General features: G+C 44.1%; 1 protein-coding gene across 1 annotated transcript in view; it reads right to left on the minus strand.

Moving 5' to 3' along the window:
* The window catches only part of CACNA1A (calcium voltage-gated channel subunit alpha1 A), a 259,565-nt gene that overhangs the window by 187,384 nt on the left and 52,833 nt on the right, over window positions 1–19,348 (minus strand). Inside the window, exons 2-3 of the mRNA XM_056867234.1 lie at window positions 17,988–18,093; window positions 16,231–16,370 (exon numbers count right to left, since the gene is read on the minus strand). Coding sequence (XP_056723212.1) covers window positions 16,231–16,370; window positions 17,988–18,093 — 246 coding nt within the window. The remainder of the gene's footprint in view (window positions 1–16,230; window positions 16,371–17,987; window positions 18,094–19,348) is intronic.

Consider the following 19,348-nt stretch of genomic DNA (forward strand, 5'->3'; position numbering starts at 1 on the left):
TCTCCCCTTCTCTTTTGTGTTCATACAACTGAGAATTATTCTGCATTTCATTTTTAACTGCTGCTGTTCAGGGAAGATACTGAACAGCAGAAGATACAGGGAAGATCCTATACAGATGACATCTTACCCCAGGCACAACTGGGTAAAAATAAAACTCATAAATCAAGTTCCTTCCTAAGAAAACCCAAATCAGGATAAGGAAATATTTGCAACAACAATTTATAAAGCAATTAAGGTAGAAATGTTGAGCAGTTCAGATATCTCAGAAGAAACCTATAGGTGGACTTTTAGGAAAGAAACATCCACAGAGGACACACTCTGAGCAATTGCTTACAGACCATATAAAATCGAAAGAACAAACTAGACGTTATGGCTACATGTGTTGGAACTTGGTTGTTCCAAATTCCTATGAAGTGAGGGGGTATTTAAAGTGCAGCGTAAGTGGGACAGAAGGGGATGATGAAGCCTTTCCATGACCATGCTTTTGTCCCCAAAAGTGGCAGAGCATCTGCTTTGCATGCAGAAGGTCCCAGGTTCAATCCCCGGCATCTCCAGTTAAAGGGACCAGGCAAGTAGGTGATGTGAAAGACCTCTGCCTGAGACCCTGGAGAGCCGCTGCCGGTCTGAGTAGACAATACTGACTTTGATGGACCAAGGATCTGATTCAGTATAAAGCAGCTTCATGCGTTTTTGCGTTATAGTGTCATGGGGGGAGGGAGGAATAGTTACAGAGAAGCAGTTTGGACCACAAAAACATGGATGGGGAAGAATTCAGCACCTGCTGCTATCCAGCCCATTCAGCCCCATATTGCATAGACTTCTGGTTTACAGAGACTTCTCATTTACAGACACCATCTGTATTACAATACATGACCTGTGCCACCATAGAATCTTTTAGAACCTTGGAGCAAAGCAGCAGATTTTATTTTGATGGAGCAGTTTATACAGTTCCTCCCCACTAAGGGGCGTATTTGGGTTGCAACTCTCTCCCAGAAATCTTACCAGCTGCAGTGCAGCTGATAGAATCGTATGTAACTGAATGCATTACCAAAACCTCTGGCATGAGGGAAAGAGATGCAGTGTACAACAAAAGGAACAAGAGAGAACAGAATATATATTTAAACCACAGGAGGAAATTCGGGGAAGTTACAAACATCTGTCTCTATAGTGGAATGTCCACCGGAAGACACCCCTAAGGGCCGAAAGGGTAGGAGAGGTACTGCTTAAGGATGCTAGAGAACCACCAACCTTGCAGAAAAATATTGGAAGGTTGGAACAACCTTTTCAAACCCTAAAACTGGCCCTGGGAGGGGCCTGCCCATGTGCTCCCCTCAGGATGCTGGGAAATATCTCTGGCAACAGAGGGCAATGTGCATGTTCTAGCCCTCATCCCGGGGGAGAATTGTGTTGGCTGAGAGGGAAGCAAGCAGTTTGCGTCTGACTCAGCTGCTACACTAGTCAACTCTGGGCCACTGCTGCATCCAAGAGCTCTCATACTGCAGCACAGGCCTTCTCGAGATCCTCCTACCCACCAGACTGTGCCTGCTCAGTTCCCCCTCACCTATTCTTCTGAGCTGGTCCCAGAGACAAAGGGAGGCTGAAGCCTCCTACGGTGTCAGAAGCAACTGTGGCTGGGGGAAGAACTGGGCTCAGAAACAGTGTTCCCCTTCTGTGAGTTCTCTCTGAGCCTAGTTCCTATCCAGGGTTGCCAGGTCCCTCATTGCAACCGGCAAGAGGTTTTTGGGGTGGAGCCTGAGGAGGGCAGGGTTCGGGGAGGGGAGGTACTTCAATGCCACAGAGTCCAATTGCCAAAGTGGCCATTTTCTCCAGGGGAACTGATCCCTATTGGCTGGAGATCAGTTGTAATAGCAGATCTCCAGCTAGTACCTGGAGGTTGGCAACCCTATTCCTATCCCCTGTAGTTATTTTTGTCTTTCCTTTGTCCCCAAAAGGACTACTGAAGGAAGAGAGAGCTTCCTCCAGCCTAATCCGATTTTCCTTGGATCTGTTGTAAGGGGAAGGAATGGGGATGTGCCTGAAGGAATAAAAAGAGTTCCTCCTTCTTCCCAAAATTTCTTGCAGATTCCTCCATATTTCCACTATACGATACTGCAACAGCTTGCAAGAGGTGCCTATCTTTAAGGCAAGAGAGATAATAGTATGTACGAAAACCTATTCGCCAACCACCTGTTTCCAAAATCCAGGGACTAGATTGACAAACTGAGGCCAAGCTAGAAGGAAGAAAAGAAACCCATTGACTCATCTGCTATATACAGGTTGAGTATCCCACATCTGGACAGCTTGGGTCCAGAAGTGGTCTGTATTTTGGATCTGTCCATATTTTGGATCTGAAGTTCGACTGCGGTGGGGAGAGAAACTCTGTGAGCAAGCCTGGACTTCAGTTTAGCTTCCCTCCCCGCCACAGTCAAAGTTTGATCTGACTTGCGGCCACTCCGCCCGGCCTCTCCAGACTTCGAAAAGGCCGGGCAGCATTGTTGCAAGTCAGATCCGCACCACTAGCCTCTCAGAAGTCAGTAGAGGCTGGGCTGCGCAGATCTGCCTGCATGTCATCTCAAAGGGTCCGGTTTTCCCGTCAGTCCGGATATTTGATGTCTGGATAAGGGATGAACAACCTGTATGACACTAAAAGATGAGATCTGGATTCCCAGAAATACCCACCATAAATTTTAAACCTTTGGTTAAAGGGTCTAGTACTTTAAGGAATGTGCAGAGGCAAGACACCAAAGATTAAATACATTATAGTACCTTCTTGGAGAAGATTATGGAACTTGAATCTTGGAGGGATAATAGATAAGTGGAGTCACATTCTGGGGCATTTCTGTCCTATTACACACATTGCAGATCAGTGCTGATTGAGGCATCAGTGATACTCACCTGAACTGCTTTGTCTACACTGTTACATGTTTCCTTTCTGTAGTAGCTCATGGTCTCCCATAATGAAATCCCACAGGAATCTGTGTAGGAATGATGTAGCCCAGAATTATGTTGCCATGGACTGAACATTAAAAGAGGGGAATGTGCATGGTGTAGTGGTTAAGAGTGTTGGAGTCTGATCTGGAGAACCGGGTTTGATTCTCCTCCACATGAGCGGCGGAGGCTAATCTGGTGAACTGGATTTGTTTCCCCACTCCTACACACGAAGCCAGCTGGGTGACCTTGGGCTAGTCACAGCTCTCTCAGCCTCTCCTACCTCACGGGGTGTCTGTTGTGGGGAGGGGAAGGGAAGGTGATTGTAAGCCGGTTTGAGTCTCCCTTAAGTGGCAGAGAAAGTTGGCATATAAAAACCAATTCTTCTTCCTCCTCCTCCTCCCCCCTACAAAAAGAATATTTGCATGGATGTCCTGCCACCTTTGTTCTCCTCACAATTAAAAACAAGGCATTTGCAGTGGCTCTGAGGGGGGGGGGTTTGTCCTTGTTTAAGCAGAAGCTGTATAAATGTCCAAATTCAGCCACAATAGCCATTATACTGAACAGTTTTTTAAAAAAAGGCATGATTGCACATTGTGCGGCAGAACTTTTGTACTTGTCATTAATTTCCACAGTTGCCCAAATGTAACCAAAACACTATGATGTGAAACAAATATAGAGAAGAGAACTACACAGCTGAATAATTCTCAGAGTCCTAGAGTCAAAAATTATATATCAGAATGGATGGCAACCCTACCAGGGCTTTTGATCACCCTAATGAGGTAAGGAAAGCCCTGTGGCGCAGAGTGGTAAGCTGCAGTACTGCCGTCCAAGCTCTGCTCACAACCTGAGTTCGATCCCGACGGGAGTCGGTTTCAGGTAGCCAGCTCAAGGTTGACTCAGCCTTCCATCCTTCTGAGGTCGGTAAAATGACTACCCAGCTTGCTGGGGGTAAAGGGGAGATGACTGGGGAAGGCACTGGCAAACCACCCCATAAACAAAGTCTGCCTAGTAAACGTCAGGATGTGACGTCACCCCATGGGTCAGGAATGACCCGGTGCTTGCACGGGGGACCTTTACCTTTTAATGAGGTAAGGAGAGAGACCCACATAGCCATGAAACCCTGGGTCATGGAACACCATCAGAGCAGAGTCATGGCAACATATCTGTGGACAGACTGCAGAGCAGGCCAGGGAGAAAAAAAGGTGCCATCTGAAGGCTTTCTGGCTTGTGGTAGCTGAGGGCCTGGTAGATTAACCACTGTCCTCCGCTGTCGGGGTTAATTTCCGTTCTAACAAGCGAGTAGATAGATAGAGGATGCTTAGACCATGCCAAATAATTTCTAATTTCTAACACACTGAATAAAGCTGAACAAATTAGGAAAAACCTGCTCACCTCGTTATGCACATGCACTATTTGAAAGCTGTTTGGAGCCCGTCTGGCTGCTCGTTCTCTTCTGTGCCATTTTTTCCTTCTCTGTCTTTGCCCTCTCTCTCTTGGTCTCATTTGTCCACATTACCATTAATCCCAACTGGCTTTGGTGACACACATTATTTTGTTTATGGATATCCCGTCACATCACTGCATGACACACAGCATTGTGGCATCTTTGACAAACTCATAAGAGATTCCGCAGTCAATACAAGTAAATGGTAGCGTGGGAAAATGAGACCAATGACGGTGAAGAAGAGGAAGTAAAATGGCACAGAGAAGAACAGTACTGAGCCAAGGGGAATGTGTTTACAATGAATGCCAAAAACCATCAAAAAACAGAAGACATTTTTCAACATCAACGAAAACGTACACAGACACATGACAGTAGCTTCTATTCAGTTCTGATGGGCATCGTAAAAGCAAATGCCCATACTGATGCCATATCAGAATCGAGTTATATACATTAAACCAATACTACACCATCTAGAAGGAGCCCCGTGGCGCAGAGTGGTAAGCTGCAGGACTGCAGTCCAAGCTCTGCTCACGACCTGAGTTCAATCTCGACAGGAGTTGGTTTCAGGTAGCCGGCTCAAGGTTGACTCAGCCTTCCATCCTTCCGAGGTTGGTAAAATGAGTACCCAGCTTGCTGGGGGTAAAGGGAAGATGACTGGGGAAGGCCCTGGCAAACCACCCCGTAAACAAAGTCTGCCTAGTAAACGTCAGTATGTGACATCACCCCATGGGTCAGGAATGACCCGGTGTTTGCACAAGGGACATTTACCTTTACCTTTTTACATCATCTAGAAGCAAGTTCACATGTAACTGTGACAAGCTCCAGTATCAAATGTTTTTGGAATATATTCTCCTTGGCGAATCCAACTATGTGCTTGGACTATCTCATGCTAGGTGATTGTTTCCAGAGGAAATGTTACAACTACTAGCTCCCAGCATCCCTTGCTTTAACTCATTAGACTTAATTTCCATACCCCTAATCCCCTACCCCCCCTAAATTAATAGAAGAATCTACTTTTCAGCTTTCCCTGCTAGACCTCATTATAACATATTTGTTCCACTGTGTGTGTGTGTTAAGTGCTGTCAAGTCGCTTCCGACTCATGGCGACCCTATGAATGAAAGTCCTCCAAAATGTCCTATCTTTGACAGCCTTGCTCAGATCTTGCAAACTGAAGGCTGTGGCTTCCTTTATTGAGTCAATTTGTCCACTAGAATTTGGTAAAATCGTAGGCATCTTGGTCTCCTGCATCCACATCTGTCATGCCTCTCTGACTTGCAGGTATGGGCAGAAAGAAATGGAAAAAAGGAAATGACTCTATACCGTCACACAGACTAGAGATGAGAACCACTGCTATTATACATCTTACAGATTGCACTAGCTGGATCTGATGATTGATCTGCTGAGTCAGTGGTCTGGTGACTTGCAGCAGACCAATGGCTGAATGCCAACAGAGTATATAGCTTCTCAGCTCCGTTGCCTAAGCAACATGCCCTGTTACCCGATCAGACAGATATATTAGCACGATTCCAACACAACTCTGCTTGCTTATCGACACTCCATGTACCCTTTCCTGCACACTACCATTATGGGACCCTCATTTTCTGTCTTCCTTCCTACTCTGCTGTCTAGATCTGACCAGTGGTTGCCACATACATGTGCCTTATCAACTGCACATGATATTCTATTTCACTTGATTCTCCAAGCACAACTTCTGATTGCCATTTTCATACGGGGGAGGTCTTGTAATCTTGTTTTCCTCAACCATGTACCTGTAGTAGCTGCTCTGGTCTTACAAGTACCCCAAGTGGCTTCATACATACTTAGTCCTATCACCCCAAGTGTAACAACTCTGACCCTTCTTCCACCCTCCCCCCATCAATATGAAAAGTGCTGCTGCCTGGTGATGAGCCTGCTTCTGTCACTCCAGAGGGGCTCTTCCTATTTCCTGGATCGCCATAGCAACTGGCCATTTCCCATTCACAGTCTCCACAGTTACCTTCCTATGTTCATTCATGCTGGTTACCTTAGCAACCGGACTCATCTCATTGATACAATCTGCCATCTCCTTGCGAGCATGTCTGTGCTTGTATATGGTGTGTGTGTGTGAGTGTGCATGTGTCCTTCTGCATCCCAGGACAGCAGCAATGGGAGACCAACCGGAGTTATGCTACTGGTGGTAATCCTAACATGCTTCTGAAGGAGCATATCTGATGACCAATTCAACAAGTTGTTACAGTCAATATATTTTCTGAGAACCTCAATAAAGTATTTTTCCTTCATGGCTGACCAAAATGCAGAAGAGACACCAGCAATGGGAAGCATACTCTTAAACTGGTGATTTCTTACACCCCCTACACTAGATATACACTCTCACATCTGGCAGAATCCTGGATAGGGCATTGAGCCAGGGGGACAGAATCCTGATAGACTACGGCAACAACACCTCCCCGCCCATCAGGCCTGTACTGATGCACCACTGAGTACCCCAGGGGCACAATTGGGAGAGGTTAATTCCTCCCTCCAGGTCTCAGTGATACGATACAAGCCAGATCAACTCTCTCATCCAGAAATAAATCCTGGATGGCTGCAGCTTTACCTGTAACTGAGCTGGCATTTAAAAGCAAGCTATTATAGCCCAGCGGGATGTTGATATGATATTAAAACAATATGAATTAGTTGTACTGTTTTCACTCTTCTTATTGTAGTGCTTTTAATAACTGTTGTAAGCCGCTTTGGGTGCAGTTAGAGGTGAGGGTAAAAACCAACTTGTAAAAATGAGTGAGATTCAGAATTTTCTGTAAATAGACAAGGGCTTATTTTCTTTTTAAGTTTTCTCCTGAGGTGCTGCCCCCCCCCCCAGCCCTCCCAACCTGACCTGCCTGGCAACCCTACTTAGAAGCAAAGACTGGGGACCTCCATATGGAAATAAGGCAGGACAAACAAAGAACAGGCAAAAGTTGTTCACATAATCATTTTTACATAGGATTGCCAGCTCTATGTTGGGAAATATCCAAAGCAGCCATTTTCTCCAGGGGAACTGATCTTGGTCACCTGGAGATCAACTGTAATAGCGGCAGATCTCCAGGTGCCACCTGGAGGTTGTCAACCCTATTTTTGCATGTCAGTATTTTGTGACATCACTCCTTGGGTCAGTAATCTGGAGAACCGGGTTTGATTCTCCACTCCTCCACATGAAGCCAGCTGGGTGACCTTGGGCTAGTTCCCTTAGAGCTCTCTCAGCCCCTACCTACCTCACAGGGTGTCTGTTGTGGGGAGGAGAAGGGAAGGTGATTGCAAGCCAGTTGGATTCTTCCTTAAGTGGAGGAGAAAGCTGCATATAGAAACCAACTCTTCTTCTTCTTCAGGGGACTACCTTTACCTTTATTAACACAGTGACCCTTTCAGTGATTTTGACTTGTGGGACCAATCTTGCGAACCTTTGTCCAGATCACCATACCTTGAGAATTTCTGAAGACAGGTTGAACTAGAACGTGTTGGAACATTTACAAGAGTGTTTCTGCACACTGAAATCCTTCACGATTCCACAATGTAACAATGGTTGCATGAATCATCCCTAAGTGATACAATTGAACATACATTTAAAAATAGATCATGGTTGCCTTTATTGCTGCCTTTTCTGGTGGGAGCAAAAACATAAGTCTATCAAAATATATTAATCTAGTTTAACGGATGATTCTATAATAGTGTAAGGGTAGAAAAGGCTTGTACACTGATAAAACAAAGATTTAATTTTATTCATATGTCAACGTTTGTATTTTGCTGGGTTGACATTTCTGATTTTTAAAAGTTATGTTATTTTAAAACTTCAAGTCAACCCACAGCCAATTTATGATGATGCTCTAGGGTTTTCAAGGCAAGAGATGTTCAGAAGTGGTTTGCCACTGCCAGCCTTTTCATACCAACCCCTTGACTTCCTTGGTGGTTTTCTATCCAAATACTAACCAGTTTCCAAGATCTAATGAGATCAGACTTGCCTGAGCGATCCAGGTCAGGGCCATGATACTGGTATGCATTTATTTCCCTTTGTCACAAGCAACTAGTTTTTGAGATACAAATTATATATCGAATAGCCAGATATACAGTTTTAGACCAGGCATACCCTGGAAGCCATGATAGGAGTTGGCATTCTTAAACCAGCTTCAGAATATTGAGTAAAATCGTTACTGAAACCCAGATACAAAACAACAGATATTGGAAACAAGAACGGGAAAAAGAAAGCCACAGAATTCATTTACACAAAACTTATAAACTCATTAGGTTCAATTACTGGCTAAATTGTTAGGGTTGCCAAACTCCAGGTACTATCTGGAGATCTCCTTCTATTACAACTGATCTCCAGCCGATAGAGATCAGTTCACCTGGAGAAAATGGGCACTTTGGCAATTGGACTCTATGGCACTGAAGTCCCTCCCCTCTCCAAACACTGCCCTCCACAGGCTCAGCCCCAAAAACCTCCCACCAGTTGCAAAGAGGGACCTGGCAACCCTATGAATTGTGTGTGTGTGTGTGCATGCCCTTTTAGCAGTGCAGATGACAGGCCAGGTTAATGGTTGTAGTCTTCTCTATGTGTAGCAGAAACTACTGGCAGAGCAGGCTGAAGTGTGAAATAGAAGATTCTAGAATTTTCTGAATCTTTCAGCGCTACTCCTTGTAAATGTGCTTCAGCTTCATTTCTGAAATAGATGTTGTTACTAAAACCACACAAATGAATATCACAATAAAAAAAATGATGTAGACTATAGCCCACTACAGTATATGCCCTAATAAACCTGTTAATCATTGTATGTGTATAAAGTGCCATCAAGTCACAGCCGACTTATGGAAACCACAGCAAGGGGCTTTCAGGGCAAGTGAGAAGCAGAGGTGGTTTGCCATTGCCTTCCTCTGAAGAGTCTTCCTTGGTGGCCTCCCTTGCAAGTACCGACACTGCGAAGGAGGAGGAGGAGAGTTGGTTTTTGTATGCCAATTCTTCTCTACCTTTTAAGGAGAATCAAACCAGCTTACAATTTCCTTCCCTTCCTCTCCCCACAACAGACACCTTGTGAGGTAGGTGAGGCTGAGTGAGTTAGAAGAAAACTGGGACGAGCCCAAGATCACCCAGCTGGCTTCATGTGGAGGAGTCTCCAGATGAGTGTCCACCGCTCTTAACTACTACACCACGCTGGCTTCTGAGATAGATGAGATTAGCCTATATACTATGCCTCCTTCCCTACCATGTTAATCATTAAGGCACCACAATACCCTAACCTAAACTAATTACTATTAGAGATTATCAGTATTTGCAAGTTTTCTTAAATACCTGAAAGGGTAGCTAGACCAGCTTGGAGAAGAAAACATAGCCAGCATTGCTCAGAGGGGATGTAAAGATCCTTCATTTAAAAAAATTGTCCAGCAACGCTTTTTAAATGAAAGAAAAGTGTTGCTGAACACTTTTTAAATGAAAGATCAGTAGCCTTATGACCGTACCATACACTCAGGATCTTCTTAAATGCTATGTCTGTCTTCTCAAATTAGGAACTAAAATTTGGACCCCCTACAATTCACTTGAATCTAGATTCTAGAAGCAGTAACACAAGAATAAGGGAGACCAGAAACATGGAGGGAACCAGATGCTGGGAATGACAGCAATCAGAAGCAAAAACAGAAGCCCAACAGTTGGACAGAGTATTGTATTGTCAACAGTGTATATACTCATCAACACGGAGGTGGTTTGACAGCATAGGATGGTAGGCAGACCTTTCCTCTGCCAGTTTCAGCTATGATAACAAAGGCTGGTGTAAATCAAAATCTAGGCCTGTTCTTTCCCTGACAGCGGACTCATTAAAGCCACAGAAAATTCTGCACCGCATCTCTGCTGCTTACGGACCACCTTTGCTCAGAATAGGGAAGAAGTTGACTCCTGAGTGTTACAGACATCCTGGTAGAGTTGCCAAGTCCCTCTTCGCCACCGGTGGGAGGTTTTTGGGGCAGAGCCTGAGGAGTGCGGGGTTTGGGGAGGGGCTTCAATGCCAGAGTCCAATTGCCAAAATGGCCATTTTCTCCAGGTCAACTGATCTCTGTTAGCTGGAGATCAGTTGTAATAGCGGGAGATCTCCAGCTAGTACCTGGAGGTTGGCAATCCTACATCCTGAGCACTATCCATGACCCACAGCAGAAGGAACTGCAGTGACAGAATTCATTTTCATTCTTGGAATATTTTTTTGGGAGAAATGTACTGCTATTTTATTGTTGAGTTCTTCACTGTACTGTTTGTCATGGAATTTATATCCTGAGCTTAGCCATTATTTAAGAAAAGCTTGAGTAATGTCAGGCTGATCTTCCCCAGGCTTTGTGTTGAATAAGCAAAACAGAAGACACCTAGGGGAGAACTAGGAAGTGATTTGATTGTATGCACATAGGGAAGAAGACACTTTAAAATTCTCCAAATTATGTTAGCTTTTGTGCGCATGAAGCCTTGTTTTCTGAAGTTCCCCATTTGCAGACACGGGACACCGATCTGGAAGAGTTTTCAGCAACTTTGCCTCTTCAATTATCCGGCAATTGCAAATTCATAGAATCTGTCTACGCACTCTTAATTGAAAGACAACTAGGTTCAATACGGAGTTTTGACCAGGGCTCTGCAATGGAACAGATAAATGGGCATGTGTACACACAGGAGGATGTGGTGGGAGAGGACCCACACAGGCAGGCACACACTGTACACTGCATTGGTCAGACTGCACCTGGAGTATTGTGTGCAGTTCTGGAGGCCTCACTTCAAAAAGCATGTGGACAGAATGCAGCGGGTGCAGTAGATAGCGACAAGGATGATCAAGGGGCCTGGAGACCAAGCCCTTTGAGGAACAGCTGAGAGGGTTGGGAATGTTTAGTCAGGAGGAGAGGGGGTTGAGGGGGGACATTATTGCTCTCTTCAAGTACTTGAAGGGCTGTCACTTAGAGGAGGGCAGGGAGCTGTTCCTGCTGACAGCAGAGGATAGGACTCGCAATGAGTTTAAATTGCAGGTGGAGAGGTAAAGGTAAAAAAAGGTAGTCCCCTGTGCAAGCACCGGGTCATTCCTGACCCATGGAGTGACATCACATCCCAATGTTTACTAGGCAGACTATGTTTTACAGGGTGGTTTGCCATTGCCTTCCCCAGTCGTCTTCCCTTTACCACCAGCAAGCTGAGTACTCATTTTACCGACCTCGGAAGGATAGAAGGCTGAATCAACCTTGAGCTGGCTACCCGAAACCTACTTTTGTCAGGATCGAACTCAGGTTGTGAACAGAGCTTGGACTGCAGTACTGCAGCTCGCCACTCTGTGCCATGGGGCTCCTGGGTGGAGAGGTAGCTCCTAGCTGGATATCAGGAATTTTTTTTCCTGCAAGAGTTGTTCGACAGTGGAATCAGCTACCTAGGGAGGTGGTGAGCTCCCCCTCACTGGCAGTCTTTAAGCAGATGCTGGACAAACACTTGTCAGGGATGCTCTAGGCTGATCCTGCATTGAGCAGGCGGTTGGACTAGATGGCCTGTATGGCCCCTTCCAACTATAATTTCTATGATTCTACATATACATGTGGACCCTCAAGACATATATATATACTCTTGGGATCAATGTTCTCCCAGAAAAACAGCAAGATATGCAAACAATAGCCATTAAGGGCATAGCGGGGCACCTGAGCAGACATGCCTCCTCATGTGCGGAATAAAAGAAAGAAGAATGAGCAGAGAATGTGCCACATGTGCATGGGAGCCTATTAGTGCAGCCACACATAGGGTTCTAGCTGCAAAGGAGCTGCTTCGACCAAAATCCAGCCACCTTGCACATCCTGGCTCCCTTCCTGCCTTTTAACCATTCAGGTTGTGCTGGCTGAGGCTCCCTTGGCATTCGAGGCACGCCTGGAAAGCTCCTTTAAGTAATAGTGCTGGGAGGACTCCCTAATCAAGAAGCAAAGGCTGCTTGGCATACTAATGAGCTGTGTACTGCTAGGAATGAAGCAGGCAGAGAGTGGCAGCAATTTTGAACCCATACACGTGTGAAGACACTTACTACAGCCAGGGGGTTTGGAACGGGGGGGGGGGAACATTCAGACATGCAGTCCGCAGACACTGCCTGCATCCTGACTCACCCCATTCCTGAGAGAGCTGCACCTCTGGCATTTTCTGAACTGGTAGGGCAACCTTTTGGATCCAACATATTTCTTACCACCAAAGCTGAGCCCTAGGCTACAGCATTAAGGCGCCTGCCGCTCCTAGCATGTTGCTCTGTTTTCTTATCATAGCCACCAGGATTAATCTAGAATTAACCCTGCAAAAGTCTAAGAGTGCATGTTTTGGTTTCTTGAAGATCTAACGATTCAGGACTCTGCATGGTCTGTTTGGCTACTGTCCACAGATTTACTTTAAACGGATGAAGTTGAGTGCGGGATTGCTAAAGACTGAATGCTTATGACATCACGTCTTTAAAAAAACGTGACTTCATCAAGGAGTCTAGTTTGGCCCTTAACCTTCTTATTCCACTGTTTTTGCCTTAACAAATGCATAGAGATATTTAAAATACTGCGTTCAGTTTTATCTCAAAGTACCTCAATCAACCTCTTTTGTGGAAGCCCTCCACTACTACCTGAGAAACCCCTCAGCAGCATACAGTAGAGTCACCAGGAATTACCAGGGTATCACCCAAGAAATTTAGGGTTGCCAACCTCCATGTACTAGCTGGAGATCTCCTGCTATTACAACTGATCTCCAGCGAGAGAGATCAGTTCCCCTGGGGGAAATGGCCGCTTTGGCAATTGGACTCTATGGCACTGAAGTCCCTCGCCTCCCTGAACCCCGCCCTCCTGAGGCTCCGCCCCAAAAACCTCCCACCGGTTGCGAAGAGGGACCTGGCAACCCTAATGAAACTCCAGAAGAAGCACAGTTCAGTTCAGTACGGTTTTATTGCATATGGCCAATGGCCATTACAAAAAATAAAACACTATAAATCCAGATGGCAATCATTAATAAAAGTTACATTTTAGAAACAAATTAAAAGCTTATCAGAAGATGCAGAAAAAATTTAACTATTCCCTTTGTAGGGAGCAACCATGGCAGCCACAAAAAAGAGGTGGGTAATGTCATGAAACCAAACCCTGAGCTTCAGACAGATACTACTGTGGCCTCAGTCAGAAGCAATAGAATTATACAACACAGTTCTAGTTAACACAGTACTTTCCCACCTACACATGAGCAGTCCAGAATGCAAGTCCACTATGCTGTGGAGAAGCTCCCGTGTCAATCACACTATACAGCCAAGCAGCAGTTTCCGCAATTGCCAACAGACCTGTTTTCAAGCACCACAGTTCACAGGGACTAGTGGCATCCTGCCTGCTTCTTAGTGATGTCTTCCATGCCATCATGTCCTTAGTGGACTGATCAAGCTGCTCTTATGAAAGCCAAAAAACTTTGTATGAATTGCCCAGATACCTGACCCACAGGAATAATGTGAAGGTAATGGACATTATAAAAAGACTCAATGAGTACAATTCACCAAAAGCTAAGCCTCCATAAGTCCAACTGACATCCACAGAACTGAATCTAGATTATGCCCACTGTCTAGCCACAGCCCCTTTCCAAGCAATCCGTTAATGACTGATGACACTCAAAACATACATATAAAAAAGCACATTATTTCAGATGTTCAGACTAAAGCAATGCCAGAGCACAGGACTGTGCCTACAAAACAGAAGATGATCAAGGCACTGAGAAAATTAACTCAGAATGGGATGGCATGATGAAAAGGGCATCTCCAACGTCCTAAGATTTTCTCAGGGACGAAAGGGCACAGGACGCTGGGCCATCTGGGTTTAGATTTAGCTACAAAAAGCACTGGCAAAGGAAGGGGTTTGATATGGATCACAGCAGCAGTGCTGGGTATAAGACAGTTAACTCTCCCGCAACATTTTCCCCTCTGGAGCTGCCCCCACCTCCAGCTGCTTTAACCCATATTGTACCTGTATTTTTCTTAAAACACCACATGCGGGGGATTTTCTGCTCAGAGATACAATCCCCCCTCCTTCACTGCCATGCCCTCAACCAAAGCCCTGCTGTTTGCTTTTTGAAGCTAAATTACATACCTGGGGGTCTGAACATAGATTCTCAGGCTCAGGTGTCATTTGACCCTTAGTAGCATGCCCTCTAAAATTGTTTCTGGGAGTACTCTATAAATTATTGCTTCTGGGGTAATATAAAAGAAGGGAAGAGCAGAACAGGGCAACAATTCTAGGCAAACAAACTCTGAACAGAAGCTGCATTTGAATGTCAGTTCCCTAAAGGTATAATTTGCAGCAGCATTATTTACTATCCCTATAGCACTTTTTACTGTACAAAATACATTATAACTGGCTTTATATTTATCATTGTGATTCCCATGAACTGCTCACAGCTACCCAACGAATGTCTTTTCTAAGGATGGATCTGAACCTGGAGTTCCCTTGGTTGAATTCAACACTACCTAGAAACAGCAGTTATCAGGTCAGGGAAGGAAATGCTTTCATGTTCCGTTCAAGGATAATATGGGCCAGCCCAATGGGAACATGATGAGGTTTTATCAGGGCAACAATCAATCCCCCACAATGTATAAAACTGTGTAAGAAGCCACCAAATGAAGGGACAACATGCCAGGTTTAAAACATGTCAGTTACTAGCACAGAGGCAGAAAGGGACAGAAGCAACAAAATACAGTGACACTACACTGCAAAGAGCTGAGAACATTCTCTCTGTTAAATAGAGAGCCTCCAATCTAAGAACATGCTGCAAATGAAAACCAATGTGGGTGCTGAGAACATACCCCCAGCAATAGCATCTCTGCTTTATCAGGAAGAGTCTTTTGTTCCCGTTTTGGGAAAGGCAAGCAGGTTGGGAAGCAGCAGGGAACAAGCGACACGAACCAGAAAAGTGTGAGGACACCGCACTGCAGACAGACTGTACCTGTTACACAAAGCTCCAGCATGTCATGATCATGTGCCACCGTTAAAGCTATGGCTTCTGAAAAGTGCCCTAGAACCATATATACACTGATTTATGAGATAAATCCTTTGGCTGGAGGCATATAACGGGCAGGATGGGAACAGCACAGGTCAGAGTCAGAGACATGGAAAAGCTGAAAACATTTAATCTGATACGTTCCTCATTCTTCTGCTTGAAGGGTGAGATGTAACGTTTTAAGAGATGTATGGGAGTAGGAGGGTGAGTTTGAAAGTTCTCCACTATATTTGATACCTTTTTCTGTCCTGAGAAAACTCTCAACAACTGTTTCTGCCATCGTTTAGCGTGGTTCAATTTGAACTAGGAAAAAGCCAGGCACAGCAGGCACCTACTGGCTAGTGCCAGTGTATCATCAAAATACTGTCTCCCACAAAACCTCAGAGCAGTTGTGCAACTGTTTTCAACACGCTTACAATTTTTTTTCCCAATCAGGTAAAGAATGTTTCCATTTTTGTGTATGTACACACACACACATACATATAATATACATATGCATATACCCACACATAGCACTTGATTTTTTTTTTTTAAAGATGGGCAGCCTGAAAGAAACATGAGGGGCAAGACTGCTGTCTATACCACAGTTTGTTTTGTTGGTATGTATATGTGAAAAAACCTGTGAGGTCTGGATCACACCAGAGGTCCACAATCCTCTATGATGACGCTTGTTCATCCTAAAATATACTACAGAAGGAATCAAAACCAGAAGCCCCATTATCAAACCTACTCTCACTCTGATGGAACCTCTCTATTTCAGTTAATAAGGAAACAGGATCCAAGGTGACTAGAACTGAAAACAACCATTTATAACTTAAGCCAGCTACTCACCCTGTGAGAACCACCACAAAGTCCATCACGTTCCAGCCATTCCTTAGGTAAGAGCCTTTGTGGAAAGCAAATCCTAAGGCAATAATTTTAATTCCAGCCTCGAAACAAAATATTCCAATGAAGTATGGTTCCGTGTCATCCTAGCAAGGGGAAAAAACCCAATGAAATAGAATCATCACATATCGCATTTAGAATCGTCACATAAAGGAAGTATTTCTTCACACAATGCATAGTTAAATTGTGGTGATGGCTGCCTTGGAAGGCTTTAAGAGGGGAGTAGACATGTTCATGGAGGAGAGGGGTATTCATGGCTACTAGTAAAAAAAACTACTGGTCATGATGCATACACATTCTCTCCAGGATTGGATGGGCATGTCTATTATATTAGGTGCTTTGGAACACAGGCAGGACAATGCTGCTGCAGTGGTCTTGTTTGTGGGCTTCCTGGAGGCACCTGGTTGGCCACTGTGTGAACAGACTGCTGGACTTGATGGACCTTGGTCTGATCCAGCAGGGCCGTTCTTATGCCTTGGAGGGGTAGGTGAAATGAGGCTACAGAAGGCTACAAGAGTTCTGAAGCCTTTCCACACTATTTGTTTATGGTGCAATTTGTACTCATAGGCTACATGCCTTCCCCCTATGGCCTATCCACTGCTATTGTGATTGCGGGGTGGAATGCAGTTCTAAGTATCACAGGCACCTAAGCAATATTGCCTATGGCTCGGCTTATATAAACAGCAGAATAAGCTGGCAATGTTCTGAGAAGGTAAACTGACAAATTAAATTTTTGAATGCTCCCCTATGTGAAAAATGAACCACAAGTAATAAACAAATATAACTGAGAGTGGAGTGAGCTACAGCCTTTCTTGATGATGGACAAGATTTTCATGTGTAGGGACTTTTTATATAAGGAAGCATTTTAAAATTGGTATCCTCCTTCTACAATCTGAAGTGGTACAATCTACTGTGCAACCTGTGCAATCTACTGCCTACTACATGTGTAGACCTATCTTATCATTAGTAAGGAACCATACAACCTGACCCCCAACCTCCCAGCATTTTGTGTACCCTTCGTATTTAATTTTTCTCTGCATCACCTTTACCCTCTCATATGCTGGACTACACATCTATTGACATTTTTAAAAGATGGGCGACACAGAGAAGGTATATTAAGTTGGTACTGGACTGAGGTCTATGGGCCTCTAATGATAGGGAGCATTATCTAAATGTCTGGAACAACAATTTAGTTGGTCTTCAGTCTTTCTTCCTGAAAAAAGAGCCCAATAATCTTGATTCTTAGCCTCACCAATTCCTCCCCAGATCCAGATATTTAAGAGGTACCCACCTTAATACATTCTGGCTCTAAATAAATTCTATGGCCATTTTTTCTTCTCTCCAATACACTATTGAAACTTGAAGCAGATCCATAAAGCAGATCACGCAGCAGAAAACAATTTCTTATCTTTATCTAGGATATCCATTCTGACCCCGTCTACCACAGCTAACAGACAACTCATATCCCTATTCCTCCCTGGAGCTTCCAGAAATCATTAGGTTCTCTTCCTTGTCCCACCCAAGGACCAGAATGTTTTTATTTTAAGGGCTGACAACCTTAATTCCACATCACCAAGTGCTGCACCATGTAATGATGTTAGAGCATGGGCTTTGCTAGACTTTATGGAATGGGAACTTGACCAAGGACCATCATGTTTCTTTGATTATTTAATTCTACTATAAGAGGGGGGAACAGTACTCACCAGTCGTTCTGACATTGGAGTCTTATCGTCATCAGGCAGATGCTGCTCCAGAGCAAGGACAATGCAGTTTGCTATGATGGTTGCTAAAATCATGTATTCAAAAGGAGTAAGGAACTGTTAAGGAAAATCAGACATGTAGGTAGAACTTCTGGGCATGGGGAAAACAAAGAGTTCTGCTATATCCCTTGCTCCTGAAGCCAATGGGATCTATTTTGAACTAGATATACATCAAAGGCGCTTTCACAAAATGATAATAACGTACCTTAGTCTAAAATGCATGAGAATTATTTTTAAATCAAATACAATTATTTTTAAATCAAATACGCCAAATCCACGTAGTATGCATTTTAGTCAATGTAGTTTTTTAAAATCTGGTTTACAGACATGGAAAATACAAACACTGTTTAAATCACCCTGTAAAAATAGGATCTAACCAGGAACGAATGAAACTCCCTGCACCAAAATATATCCCTATTTTGTATATTACAGGGATGTAGGGTATTTCTCCAAGAAAAAGGATGCCTTAAGAGAGTGATCCTGAACAGGTCTACACAGAATTCTATTTATGTCTATTCCAGAAAATGTTCTTAGGATTGTTCGGTTACCCTATGAAAAATATTAAGCAAAAGTTATGGGGTGTGGGGAGTAACGTCACACGTTACATGGCAGCAAACATATGTAATGCAAACTGCAGTCAGCCTTACCTCTTTGAACTACACACATGTTCACAAACACATATTTGTTGCAATCACACTTTATACTATTGGTGAACACTTGAAAAATGAAAATTGTGTGAAATAATCCCAGGGGTAAAAGAGTTTTGAGCTTTCCTTCCACAGATTCCGCTGCTGCTACAGACTTAATCTGTTTAGAAGAAAACTCATCTTTGGCACGTAGCCAGAGCTGTTTTATTATCTGTCCGTCTTTCCCATGACTTCCCTCTGCACCTGAATCTTTTCCAACATGAGTTTTGAGCCCTATTTAATATCCAGTAGTCACCTGACTGTCTAATTATTTTCTGATTGCAATGACAACTCAACCTTATCTGCTCCAAAGTACATAATGCCAAAGGGTAGCATTTCTAGAACATTTCAGCTGTCTGCGTACAACGAGCACTCTTCACACAGCATACTACTAGTCTTGTCACCTAAATGGTGACCTACATGGGGGTGGGGTAGAATTTTAGTCAAAAGATGCAGTTCAGCCTTTTCTGAACCCACTCAAAAATCCACCCAGGTTGTTCAATAAAGCCTTTTACTCAAAGATGAAGCATTGCATATTCTCCCAATTTTTCCAGTCTGCTTACACTAAAAGGTACAGAAGCCTTGCCATAAAAAGAAGCAGCCCTGAAAACACATATC

Source organism: Euleptes europaea, chromosome 1 (genome assembly GCF_029931775.1).
Source record: "Euleptes europaea isolate rEulEur1 chromosome 1, rEulEur1.hap1, whole genome shotgun sequence".
NCBI classification, from domain to species: Eukaryota; Metazoa; Chordata; class Lepidosauria; order Squamata; family Sphaerodactylidae; genus Euleptes; species Euleptes europaea.